This window comes from Mustela erminea, chromosome 11 (genome assembly GCF_009829155.1).
Source record: "Mustela erminea isolate mMusErm1 chromosome 11, mMusErm1.Pri, whole genome shotgun sequence".
In the NCBI taxonomy this organism is placed as follows: domain Eukaryota; kingdom Metazoa; phylum Chordata; class Mammalia; order Carnivora; family Mustelidae; genus Mustela; species Mustela erminea.
In genome coordinates this window covers 5480313-5493587 of record NC_045624.1, presented here as the reverse complement: position 1 = coordinate 5493587, position 13275 = coordinate 5480313, and the positions used below count along the sequence as shown (strand labels likewise).

Genomic DNA, 13275 nt, shown 5'->3' with positions numbered 1-13275 from the left:
GGGTGTAGGAGGGGCAGCGGGGAGCAGGGGCTGCTGTGGGGGTGAGGCGGGCCGGGGAGGGACAGGTGCGGGTTCCTAATGCTGAGCCTGGGGAAGTCGCTGCCTCTGGCCTGGTCCTCCTCCTCCCGGCAGCCTTCTGGCCTTCAGATGCTGCAGATGCTGCAGCCCTAACCGGGTTTCTTTTGACCAAGGAATGGGAAGGGCAGTTACTTCTGGAGTGTAGGTGGCCCCTGGGGAGGGTCTCCGGGAGGCGCTAATGGGGGGGGCACCCATCCGTCTCCTCACTTTGCCGGCCCTCCTGCCCCACCGAGCTCACTGCTGGCTTCCCTGCCTCCTGCGCTGCCGCTCTGCCTGCCTGCTTTGGCCTCGCCGGCCCCTCCCTGACATGTCCTTTAAATCTTCAACCATTCCAAGCTCTCTGGGAGCTGAGGGTGAGGGATCAGCTACAGTAGCTGTACCAGACAGTGGCAGGCTGGATGTCCATGTTCTACACGCTTAGTTTAGTAACGTGTATTTGAAATTCAAGGTTGAAGTGAAGAATTTATATCTTTTCAAAATTCTTTACAAAAATAAAATCTTTCATTAAATGGGGAAATCTTAAATGCTAACCAAAGCAATTAATTTTTAATCAGCATTTCCAGACGCTGTACTGTCATATGAAGCTCACTGCTCACTGAGATAGCTATCTGAGATTAAGATCTATTTTCTCCAGGTTTGTGGGGGGTTTTGGGTATACCTGTGTCACATTACTAATTTCTGAAGACGTAGTTAGCCTCTTAATGGCCCAAGTAAGCACTCCAACTGTGCCAAACGTCACTCTGGAGATGGGAGTGACATGAGAGCCGGGTCCAGCCCCAGGACACAGCTGGCAGCAGCAGTGTGCTGGATCAGGTGCCAGATATGTCCCTGATCCTCCTCCTGTCCTCCAGAGGTCGCCGGAAGCTCCTGCGATGGAGGGTAGGTGGCCCTGTTGCCGGTGCCCAGGGCCGGCTGAAATGCTGTGACTTTTCCACTGATGCTTTTCATAAAGCCTTAACAGGCAGCCCAGTTTCAGTGGGTGAGAATCTTTTCTGTTGACGTTTACAATGAAGGATCCACATGGAAATGAAAGGTGGAAAACATACTCAAAAATCATCAGCCTGACTTTGCAGTAAGTTGCTCACACTCCTCAAGTGTTCTAAGTAGGGAGCGCGCCGGGGCCGTCTCGAGCCTTGTTGAGATCCAAGGTGTTTGCTGCACGGAGTTCCGTGAAGAAATCACAGCTGGCTCTCAAGAAAGACGAACGTGGAAAGCAGAGCTGGAGCTGGTGGTGGGGAAGGAGCCCGCGCAGGAGGGGACGGGGTTTTGCGCCCTTGGTGTTGAAGTGGCTGACGATTGAGGTGATGACGGGGTCTCTCCCGGACTGTGTCATCCTCGGATTTCAGGCCTGAATCGCAGCTTCTGGCTAAGCAGTTACTGTCCTGGCCTTGGGCCAGGCATGGCTTCGAGCTCCCAGATGCGTTCTTAGTGATCCTGGAAAGGCTAGAATGCAGAAGCTCCCCAGCAGGGCTCTGACCTCGCTTCGTGGGCGCCCGAAGAAACACCGAGAGGCCAGCTCTCACGTAAGGAGGGCTGCCCGTCCCACGTCGGGAGGCAGGTTCTGGTCCTGGCTTTGCCTCCAGCTGCTGTGTGAAAGTGGGCAGTGACGGAGTGCCATTCCCGGCTCCGGAGGGCAGAAGCAGCAGCAAAGGGCATTCGTGATGAAAATGTCCCCATGTAAATGGGACTGTGCTGAGGCTGGAAGAGTCCCAGAGGACATGGGCCTTGGAGGGCCTCTCCTTGGAGAGTCCAAGAAGAAAGGAAAACATTCCAGACCTGGGACCAATGAGGATGTAATAGTTGGTATAGGACAGGCCAAGTGTGCTGTATGCATGAGGTCAGGGCTGTTCTAGGCCCACCAGACGGTGGGGTGGGGCAGAGGATGAGGCAGGAAGGACCGCCAGTCCAACTGCAGAGCGCCCTGAAAGGCAGGCAGGGGTCTGGACTGCAGTGGCCGGACACGCAGGCCCTCACAGGACTCCGAGCACGAGTGAGACGCTGGCGTCTCTTCACATCCGATGTCGATCCCTCTCATGAAATTCCGGGAGCTCTGGGCTTTGGTGACCCTCTCCTGCCTGTCCCTGCCCATATGTCCTCCCTCCCCACCCCACCTCAATTCGGCCCTATTTATCAAAGGCAAAGAATACCTGGTCATCTGGTCTTAACATCATCAACATCTAACAGAGCCTTGTGTGCTGGAGAAATAAAAATTACCCAAATGCACTCTGCTAACTACCCAAAAGACAAATAAAAAACCCAACCCCAACCCCCAGGGGCACCTGGGTGGCTCAGTGGGTTAAAGCCTCTGCCTTTGGCTCAGGTCATGATCTCAGGGTTCTGGGATCCAGTCCCCCATCAGGCTCTCTGCTCAGCTGGGAGCCTGCTTCCCTCTCTCTCTGCCTGCCTCTCTGCCTACTTGTGATCTCTGTCAAATAAATAAAATCTTTAAAAAACAAAAACAAAAACAAAAAACCCACCAGGTTTCCATTTCCTACTCTGTCCAGGGGAGGCAGGCGGGAGAACAGATGTCTAGCAGCTCCTGTGTCCCGATCCGCCCCGGGGCTCTTTCCCGGGTGTGTCCTAGCCCCTGTGTCTGTCTCTGACGGGGTATCAGAGGTGGCGGAGGGTGACAGGAGAGGCAGGAAAGCTCAGCGCCTGCGTGCGTCCGGGTTACTCCAGCCGCCCCTCTGCGGGCTCAGCGCAAATCCGGGCACCAGTACTCGAGGTGGTCCCGGTGCCGGCGCTCCCTGGGCTGCACTCGGCTCCCGGGCAGCCCCGCCGGTGGCCATGGCCCTGCAGCCGCAGCTGTGGGCGCCGCAGACCCGCGCGAGGCCCAGCCCCAGGACGCTGCCGCGCCTGCTTCTCCCCCGCCAGCCTCCCTTCCTGGCGAGGCCCCCGCGTTCCCGGGGTGTGGCCTAGCCCGCAGTCACGAAGGTAGGCGTCACTTCCTACCCGCCCAGGTGCCCATCCCGTACCTATTCGGGCCTGAGGGGGAGGGCCCCACCCGTCAGGCCTGGACCTGCACCCCCCACCCCCAGCGCGCCACGCGGACGCACTAGCTCTCGGTGAGCGCAGTGCACGGTCCGCTCCTCCGCACCAGAGGCTCCCGGCCTCGGCCAGATGCCGAGCCCTCGACCGCAGACACCGCCCCGCGGCTTCTCCTCCCGCCCCAGCCGAGGGCTGGCAGCGCGCCCCCTTCAGGTGACGAGGGGGCAGTTGGGGGCGGCTCCCCTCGGGGCCTCTCCGGAGCCCCGGCCCCACCTCCCCCAGGAAGCCCCTCCAGCTTCTCCGCTGAGGGATGGCCCACCCCTTCCCCGCGTCCCGCGTCGGCCGCCCGCGCTGCGCACGCGACCGGAGACTGCCGGGGCCTTTGAACTCCAGACCCAGACGGGGCGGCGGGAAGCCCTCCTCGGCTCCGGCCGACTTGGGGGCTTCAGAGCAGGGGTGACGGCTCCCCGAGTCACTGTCACAGGACGAAGCGCCTCTCCCGTGGCCACTCCCCATACGAGTGACACCAAGGGTCATCGGGCCGCAGCCCCTCATTGCCCCCTCGAGGAGAGGCAGGCCCGGGCGGGTGTGCGAAGCCCCGGTTCCGGGAACCCCTCCTCCCTCCGACGGGCCGCTGAGTTTGCAGAACAAAAGACATATTCCAGAGCGCGTGGAAGGACGTGTATTTCGGTTCTTCACCAGCGTCCTCAGGACAATCTGCCAAACTTAATGACAGCTGCTGCTGGGCTCTTTGAAGTCCCGTTTCCCCCCAGGACGGGTTTAGCTTCTGGGGACCTCAGGCCCTGGGGGTTGTGGGGCCGCAGACCCTGGGTCGGGAGGGTCCCGCTGGGCCAGGTGCAGACCCGAGTGCGGGGCCGCTCTGCTGGGGGTGGGGCCCGGTCTGGGGGCGGCGGGGACGGAGACGTGGTCGCCGAGGGCGAGCACGGTCGCCGTCCACGGGACGGGACGGGGCTTCAGAATCCACGGACACCGAGGCGGGGCAGAGTCGGGGCGCTCAGGCGGGCTGCAGGGGCGCGGCGGCGCAGCCCACCTTGTTGCTGAAGAGGCGGGAGCGGCTGCGCGCGGGGGCGGCGGGGCGCGGCGGCGGCGCGCACGGGAGGCCGCGCACATCCCAGAGGCGCAGCGCGCCGTCGTGCGACGCCGTGTACAGCACCTGTTCGTGCACCTGCGGGCGCGGGGCGGCGCGTGGGGCGGCGCTGCGGGGGCGCCCGGGCCGCCCTCCCCTCCGCAGGGCCCGCAGCTTCGCTCGCGGGCGCGAACGGCACCTACCTAAGCCGAGGGCCGGCGGCCTCTCCGCCGGGGGCCTCGGGGTGCGGCGGGCGGCCTTCCCTCCCCGCCGAGGCAGAGCCCGGGGGCGGCGCGAGCGCCTACCTGGATGCAGTTGATGACGAAGGCGTGGCCGCGGAACACCCTCTGCAGCGCTCCGGACTGGGCGTCGAAGGCGCGCGCGCGGGCGTCCCCGCTGCCCGTGAACACTGTGAACACAGGGCGCCGCTGGGCCTGGGCAGGGGTGCGGCGGGGCGGGCCCGGGCCCCTCCGCCCGCCTCACCGGGAGGTCATAAGGTTCAAACGGGAACTAGCGGGAGCCCCTTGCAAGGAAGGAGGCGGCACCTTCATTCTGCTGCTACCGGCCTGGGAACTCAGGGGACCACCCGCCTCCCCGTGCTCTGCAGGACCGCGGCTGCCCTCTCCCGCCCGGGCTCCTGTCCCTCCTGAGTACCACCTCCGCCCAGGTGCCCTCGCTCAGACTGTTTGGTGGAAGCCTTTGGTGAGGCCTGCTTCCCTGCTCTAAAGCCACTGCCTTGGGGTGGGGTCGGGGGGGGGGGAGTCATCTACCCCCCCCCCCAACATCTGAGCTGCCTACTGGGACAAGGACCAACTAGAAATTTGTTCCTTCCCCTCCTCAGTAATGAACTTGGCCCTCCAAACAGAGCCTAGACCCTCTGGCGTTCGCTAGAGCGCCCCTGCCCAACCTCTCCCCGGCAAGGGCCAGGATTTGGCCTTCCTTGCGCCTTTTCCTACGTTAGAGCTTAGTTCAAGAGTTCTCAGACTCCATGAGCACCTGAGTCACCTGGATGGCGGTTACGGCAGATTGCTGAGCCCACCTGAGTTTCGGTCTTAGGAGGTCTGGGGCGGGGCCTGCGAGCCCGCTTGCCTAACCAGTTCCAGCTGCCGCTGATTCTGCGGGTCAGGGAGCACACTGAGTGCTGACCACAAGAACTCCGTTGTCTACTCATGGTCCCAGCCTGCGCTCTCCCAGAAATGACCCTGACGCTAGGATTGGAGTTCAAGTACTTCATCTGGCCTAGCATTCCACCAAGTGGGGAGAGAAACAGGAAGGAAGTCCATACAGGCGAATTAGTGAGCAGGTGACTGCAGGGGGACCCCTCGGAGAAAGTGCAGACCACGTCTCAGAGCCGGAGCCCTGGGAGAGGGGGGCAGGTCATCGGTTGAGGGCCTCTCTTTGGGGTGTCAGCTCCTCCAACCTGCTCCTCACAGGAAAACACTCTAGGGCAGAGAACCTGAGGGGCGGCAGAGAGAAGCGCCCCTGGTGTGGTCCCCACAGCATCTGCCGCACCCACCCAGCAGCCTGAGCAAGCTATGGGGGATCCCTAGCCTCAGGGATGTCTTCTTTACCCGGATTACTGCTTCACCTGCCTATTCCCAGCCTTGCTGCTGAAGCTACTGGTGAATGTGTCTCTAGAGGGGGAGTTTCCTTCCTGGGTCTCTTCTGTTCCTTTCCTGCTTCCCCTACCCCAACCCAGTGTGGCTTCTGGGTGTCCAGTGGAGGGGAAGAGGGTCAGGAATTAAGTCCTATCACCCCCACAGCCTGTTGGCAATGGCCAGGGACCAGTTTCCTTTATAGTGGGCAGCAGGTGGGGTCCCTCCCAGCTGCTGCCAAGGGGTGGCGCTCTGGGCGACTTTAATCTTTTTAAACCAGAGGTCCTGACTTGGGAGCAGAGCCAGAATCACACTTAACAGGCTTGGACCCAGGAAGAAGGAAAAAATAATTTTCCCGTGTCAGACACCTAAATCCCGAGGGTATCTCAAGCTCTATTTTCAGAGATCCACATTCTATCTTCATTTAACACCCGTGCTGTGAAGTCAACTTGAATTTTGTGCTTCATCTCCCCCACACCCATCTGCTCCTTCAGTGTGAGTGTGTGTGTGTGTGTGTGAGAGAGAGAGAGAGAGAGAACAGAGCAGGGAACGGGGGGGGGGGGCAATAGCAAAACGTAATGCTGGGCATTGTTTTGGGAAAGAGATGTTCAGGAACCTGGAAGCCCCACTCTCATGTAGGTATGGTGAGGTGTGTGGGGGTGGGGGGAGTGCTTCCTGGAGCAGTGTCTGTCTTCTGGGTGTGTCTGGGGTGTGCACATGAGCCAGGCCTCAGGGAAGAGCCGGCAAAGCTCAGGTGTGTCAGTTTGAGAACTGTGGGACAAAGAGCTTGTTGCCTATCCAATATGCCATTCTGCCCTTCTTTCTTTCCAAAATAACCTGATTAAAGTTGGCAGCAATATCCCTAGATAAGAGATTTTATTATTCAGTCTCTCTTTCAGGCAGCAAAGAGATGTATGCCAAGTCTTTGGGTAGAGCTTCCAAGAAAGATCTTTAAAGAGACCCACTCAACTAAGAGACACATCGTTTTACCTTTCCTTCTTCTTGTCTGCCTAAAACGTGATATGATGGCTGGAGCTTCAGCAGCTACATTAAACTATGAGGCCCCCTAAAAGAAGACGTATACTAAGAGCTATAAAGCAAAGTGATCAAAGGAAACTCGGTGCCTGGTAACTTTGTGGAACCATCCATTCCTGCCTGTACCGCCAGCCTCAGAAATTCTATCTGAGAAAAATAAACCACTGTTTCATTCAAGGCACTGTTATCTGGGCTCTCTGCTATCTGTAGCCAAATGTAATGCCAGGTGAAGCCAAACCCACGTGGCCCTTCAGTCTGGCCAGAGTTAAGTGGTGTCAGGGTCTCATTTGAATAAGGAGAATGTGTCCCTGAGATGGGCTTATCCCTGGGGCTCCTAAGCATTTGGGCTGTAATTTGTAAATAACCCTGGGGCGGGGGCCGCCTGGATGACTGGGTTGGTCTGTCCTTGGCTCAGGTCAGGATCCCAGGGTCCTCTCTGCTCAGGGGCGCCTGCTTCTCCCTCTCCCCCTGCTGCTCCCCCTGCTTGTGCTCTCTCGCTGCTGACCACCCCAAAGGGCCGCTGAGGCTCAGGAGGGAAGAAGTAAGAAGTAGGGCGCAGAAGCCCCGAGGGTGGGAGGATCTGGTGGGGGCGAGGCGTGAAGGGCGGAGGCAGCGCAGGCGGGTGGGAGCAGCGTGGGGCCGGCCGGGCCGGAGTCACTTACAGGTGCCCGCGTGGTATCTGAGGGCGCTCACGCTGTGCCGGTGCGCCGCAAACGTGCGCACGCACTCCCCGGTGTCTGCCAGCCAGCACTTGACCGTCCTGTCGGCGCTGCCCGAGTACACGTGCCGGTTCACCAGCTGGGGGAGGAGGAGGAGGGCGGCGCTGGCCCGGGCTGCTGCCGCAGCAGGTGACTCGGATCCCCCAGACCGCTCCGTGTGGTGGGGGGAGGGGCGCGTGCCCGTCTCACTGGGAACCGTGGACGAGCGGGGAAGACCCTGCCGGGGGGACCCACCCAACGGCCCATTCTAGCACCCGACAATCCTGCCGCTTTTCCCTTGGCCACGGCCCGACGGCTCCCCGGCACCGAGAGAGAAGCATCGCGTCAGAGGCTTCCCGTGGCCGGCGGGAGAAGGCCTGGGGGCGCTCGGCGCGCTAGGAGCAAGCGCCACAGAATGTTCCTGCGTGTCGTTACTGTCGGCAGCGTCTCTTGTCCGCAGCTGCTGGGGCAGAACCATCCGTGCCTGAAAGTTTCCTGGGAATCCGCCTGTAGCTATGGCCCGGCTGCACCAGCGGTTCCCTCCATCATCCCGGCGGAGGAAAGGGCTCCGGGGGCTGCCCTGGTGGGGAGGAAGGAGCCCTGGAGACAGGCTCCCCCACGTCCCGCCTGCCCCAGCTGACCAGGGTGGCTTTCACACCCCTGCTGGGTGTCACAGCAGACAGGGCAAGGGTCTGGGAGAGAAGGGATGCGGTGTCGGAGGCCCTTTGCAGGAGCTGCCCTGGCCGAGGCAGACCGGTCGGAGCCCAAGGGAAGGGCTAAGACTACTAAAATAATTCTGCAGGTTCATCTAGACCAAATCCCGGCAGCCAAGACAGTCCCCACCCAGCCCCTCTGGTTAGCAGCGAAGCAGAGGAGAACTGGAAGCCGGGCAAGGAGGGCGGCTGGGAGCCCTGGAGAGCCATTTGTGCCGGTGCTGGGGCCCAGCCATTTGTGCCGGTGCTGGGGCCCAGGCTTAGGAAAGAGGAGGCCCTTCAGCTGGGGCACCAGGCGGCAGGCCTGGAGGCAGCACAGACTGGCCCCCGGCATCCTTACCATGGCCCCTGCCTTCCTACCTTGAGCACACACCAGCCCAATGACAGCCACACTCTGGGCCCCTTTCCACTCCAGGGCCCGCGGCTGCCCCAGTTTCCCCCTATGAGTTCCTGGAGGACAGGGCTCTGACCAGTCCAGATTATATTTCCACCCCAGCCACAGCCCAGGTCAGACTTGGCTTTAGGCCATTCACTAGGGCAGAGGCGGTGGGATCTTCGGTAACACGTATGGCCTCCTGCCCCCTGTGTGTCCTGACCGTCCCCAATAACCATCACTTCAGAGGCAGCCTCAAAGCCTCCAGGGACCACGCTTCCCCAACTTCCCACTGAGACTCACAGACCTGAAATTAAGGGAGCTGGTGAGTGTGGCCTGTGGGCTGGAGGTCCCCATATGGGCCCCTGGGCCTCTCTGTGCCACTGAGTCCCCGCAAGGGGGGCCCTAAGCTTCCATGGCGGCTGTGGCAACGGGAAGATGCCTCCTGCTCACCACACAGTGCGTCCCAAGAACGCGGGGCCTGTCGCACTGTGTTTACAAGTGACCAAGAAGCTCCATTTCAAAGTACAAATCACGAGTCCAGAGGCCCAGGATAAGCTCCAAGCATGTTGTCCTTGGCTGCCTCAGACCTCACTGTTCACTTTGGCTGCTTTCCTGTGAGGACGTCCATGGGGAACAGCCGGGCAGCTTGGGGAGGCCAGAGGAGGCCCGAGGCACATGAGGAAGCACACAGACCCTGACGGGGGCATGTCACAGAGGGCAGGACCTGCAAGACTTCCCTCAGCCAAGACAGCTCTGGGGGGCCGGGGCTCAGGGGCCATCTCCCTGCTGTGCAATCCATCCAAGCAGGCCTGGGCCTCTGCTGTGGAGGCCCCTGGGGCGCAGGCCTCTCCCTGCTCAGCTCCCGGCCGCGGATGCTCTCGGGGCAGGGGATGAAGCTGCCGGGCCAGGCTGCCGAGCACAGGTGGGCTCCAGACATCCCGCCTCAGGGGAGAGACTGCGGGAGGGGGTTCCCCCAGCCCAGCAGGGTGCAGGCCCCATCACACCTTTCTATGCTGCCCCTCAGCAGCTGTGAGGCCGTGGACAAGTTGCTCACCCCCTCTGAGCCTCTCGCGTGTACAATGAGCACCTATAAGCACAGGCAGCATTGGCTGGATGGCCAACCACAGCGCAAGCTACCAGGCACCCGAGGGGCTCCCGTCTGGGTCATACCCACTGCTAGTCCGTGGAGCCCTCACAACCACCAGGGGTGGGCCCGATTTCACGCTCAGAATCCCTGATCCAAAACCCTGGAGCCAGATGTATTTCAGGAGTTTTGGGATTTGAGCAACACCCTCGTGTTTCTACAGCAAAGGAATGCCTAGTCCCAGGAAATGGGATCAAGTGAGCTCCAGTGAGCTTCCTATCTGTGCGGGCCAGGCTTCGCCGCCAAGGACGTTTTTGTGCCAAGCCTTTAAAAAAAACCCAATTTCATGTTGTAGAACTTTTGGATGGAGGAATGAGGGACCAGCGTTTCTGGGTAGACATAACCTTCCCTAACATGTAAAGAAACCAGAATTCCTATGTTGACAACAGCTGTGACCCTCGTATCCGTGAGGGCGGGTGTGTTTGGAGACAGGGTCTTTAAGGACGTAGTTAAGTTAAAATGAGGTCACAGGGGTGGGACCTAATCCATAGGACTGGAGTCCTTATAGGAAGAGGACACCTGGATGCAGAGGGTCGACAGGGACGACGCCATGAGCAGACGCCGCCCAGCTACACGCCGACCCCCGGATCTCAGGCTTGCAGCCCCAGAGCGGTGAGACCATCTGTCTCTGTCATGTCCACTGTCCCTGACTGCAGTACTCTGTTCCTCGGCCCAAGCTAACTAGGACTCGGGGGAGGGTGGTGGCTCAGAAGGCCACCCGGGGGCCTCCCTCATAAGACAGGCGAGGGCCAGGCGGATCTCACCTCCAGACAGATGACAGAGCCCTGGTGCTCCCTGAACACCCTCAGCTGCTCCCCGCTCAGGATGTCCCAGGCGCGGATTGTGGCGTCGGTGCTGCCGGTGAAGGCGGTGTGACTGGGCGTGTCCAGCACAAGGCAGAGCACGGCTCCCGTGTGGCCCCGCAGCGTCTGGTGGCAGCAGCCACTGGCCACCTGCCACACCTTGGCCGTGCCATCCGTGCTGCCCGTCACCAGGAGCCCCCCAACCTCCTCGGCGCAGGGAGCCCCGGGCAGGTCCCAGGGCGCGGAGTAGGCTAGGGTCAGCACGCAGTTGCGGTGGCCTCGGAACTCCTGAGCCACCTGTCCCTTGTCCACGCTCCAGGCTCGAGCTGTGCGGTCGTAGGAGCTGCTGAAGAGCTGGTTGTTGGCGACCAGGATCCTGGTGGGAAGAGGGAGAGGGCAGAGGTCAGAGCATGCAGGGCTAAGGGGCAGGGGTCAGAGCATGCAGGGCTAAGGGGCAGGGGTCAGAGCATGCAGGGCTAAGGGGCAGGGGTCAGAGCATGCAGGGCTAAGGGGCAGGGGTCAAACTTCGTAGGGGTAGGGCAGGGGTCAGACCACACAGGGGTGCCTAACAGGCCGTCAGGAGGGCCCTTTGTCTGGTGTCCTCTGTGTTCAGTGAGCTGGGAGAACCTCGTGTGGGTGGAGCGGAGCTCTGTTCGCACCCATGGGGAGAGGAGAGGCTCCCGGGCAGCAAATACTCAGGACTTTCAGTCTCACTTCGGTGAACACTAAGAACTTCTTCCCAGGAAATACATGTTTGTCTTCACTATAGAACTTTGCTTAACATCAAAGACTCTGTTCACACACCCGTGTTAAGAAGCCCTGAGGCCCCCGCCCTCCGCACCCCCTGGAGCCCACAAAGTGGGGGGGCAGCTGCACGGGGCATGTGTCACAAGTGTGGGGACAGAGCAGTTGATTCCCTGGGCACAGGCTACTCAGTAACGCAATCCAGCGGCTAAGCAAGACTTAGTGTCTACCCAGCATGGTCCATTTGGGACCCCGACCCCTCAGACATGGGGCGCGTGGACGTGTGTGTATGGGGCGTGTGTGCCCAGGAGAGTCGCAACCCCGCGGAGCATAATTTCTGGCCTCAATTACCCAGGTTTGCTTTTGAGGAGCAGCTGAGAGTTTCCGGTTACAAGCTGGGCACACGCCTGTCCCCTGAGATGTGGCCTCTCCCCGCCGCCCTGTCTCATGGCACGAGACTCCCACATACCCACACCTTCCCCCAGTCCCACGCTTTCTCAAGGAAGGGTGTCGGGAAGCGACCAGCAGGAGGTGGGACGTCCTGCACCACCTCGTGGGCTCGCCCCTGGTGGCGGGTGGGACCCTGCGGGCTCCAGCTAAAGAGGCCGGGGAAAAGCTCGGCTGTGGGAAGGTGACTTGTCCCCTCACAGGCGTCCCGAGCCAGCACAACACTTGCGTCTCTGCGGAGGGTCGGTACCTCGCTCCTGCCCTGTGGGTGCACAGCTCTGACTGCAGGTGGGCAGGCGCCCAGACCCCTGGTCATACCGGACACTCCCTCGGGAGTCTAAAACGGCCACCGCAAGTTACATAAATGGTGTCAAATTGATCTGATTAGCAAAGGAATTTTCATGGCTCAGCTCAAACCCAAATTCAATAAGGAAAGGAAAAATTCAAATGTTTTTGAGAAGGAGGGGGTGGGAAATTTCAATGACAACATGGAAAGGGGAGGTTTAAAAATACCCTGCACTCCGTCTTCACAACAACCCCCTCTGGTTGACCATCAGGTACTAATTAGGCCACTTCCTCTGGAATCTGTTCCCATCAGTAGGAGCTGTGGCCTCGGTCGCTTTTCCCTGGGCCTCGCAGTGGGCAGTGCGCTGCCCGGGTCCCCAAGGGGGGCGTCCAAGCACAATCAATGTGTTGGTGGGGCCTCCCTTCCCCAACCTCTGCCTGCAGACCCCCCACATGCAGCCCATGTCATGCCTGAAACACAAGCGTCCGGGGACCCCCATCCTCTGTGCTCCTGATGACCTCGGACGCGTCTGCATGTAGGCTTCCCCAGAGAACCTAAGTTCCTCCAGCGGCAGGGGCCGCACGGCCTCCCTCTCTGTCCCCGGAGCACCTCCCCCCACCACACTGACCTGTTCACGATGGACGTGTGTCCTCGGAAGACCTGCAGACACTGCCCGGTGCGCACGTCCCACTTTCTGATGGTGCGGTCAGCGCTGCATGTGAAGGCAGCCTCGTCCTCCAGCTGGCAGAAGGTCACGTAGCTCTCGTGCCCTGTGGACGGGGTGGGGGGGACACGTGAGCGCAGGGCATGGCAGCTTTTGTCTCCCTTCTGCGAAGAAAGCAGGGCTGGGGCGTGTTTGAGACGAGCTCAGGGTCATCAGCCCTTTGGGGGGCGACTTGGTCTGGGAGGCTCAGGAGCTGCGGGCTGCCGGGAGAAATTCAGGGGGCCCCTCTCTCTGCCCCCCAGATCCTTTTGTTCTCTCTTTTCCCACTCTCTCTCCTTCCTCTTCCTCCTTTGCCCTTCTTCAGCAGTCTGTCTCCAGACTCCGCTGTTTGTGTTCACTCAGTGGTTGAACAAAGCCACTGTCACTGTCACCGAGGCAAGAAGTATAGAGGCCCAGGGCCTTGGCCTTCGGGGCCAGAGGCCTGGCCTAGGTCTTGGTGCTGCCACTGAGTCACCTCTGCACACCCCCATCTCCTGGTCCCCGCCTCGTGGGGCCGGCGCGCAGATTGGGTGAATGCCGGACGGTGGCTGTTTGCGGCCCGGTGATGCAGGGTCCAA

The 13275-nt window shown here is 60.8% G+C and overlaps 1 protein-coding gene across 5 annotated transcripts in view; it reads right to left on the bottom strand.

Moving 5' to 3' along the window:
- WDR86 (WD repeat domain 86) overlaps positions 1–13275 on the bottom strand; it is a 41669-nt gene that overhangs the window by 18288 nt on the left and 10106 nt on the right. For 3 of the 5 annotated variants that reach the window (XM_032304281.1, XM_032304284.1, XM_032304282.1), the window contains exons 3-6: positions 12623–12764; positions 10479–10893; positions 7446–7581; positions 4459–4562 (exon numbers count right to left, since the gene is read on the bottom strand). In XM_032304281.1, coding sequence (XP_032160172.1) covers positions 4459–4562; positions 7446–7581; positions 10479–10893; positions 12623–12764 — 797 coding nt within the window. The other 2 variants (XM_032304283.1, XM_032304285.1) reach the window with 2 other exon arrangements.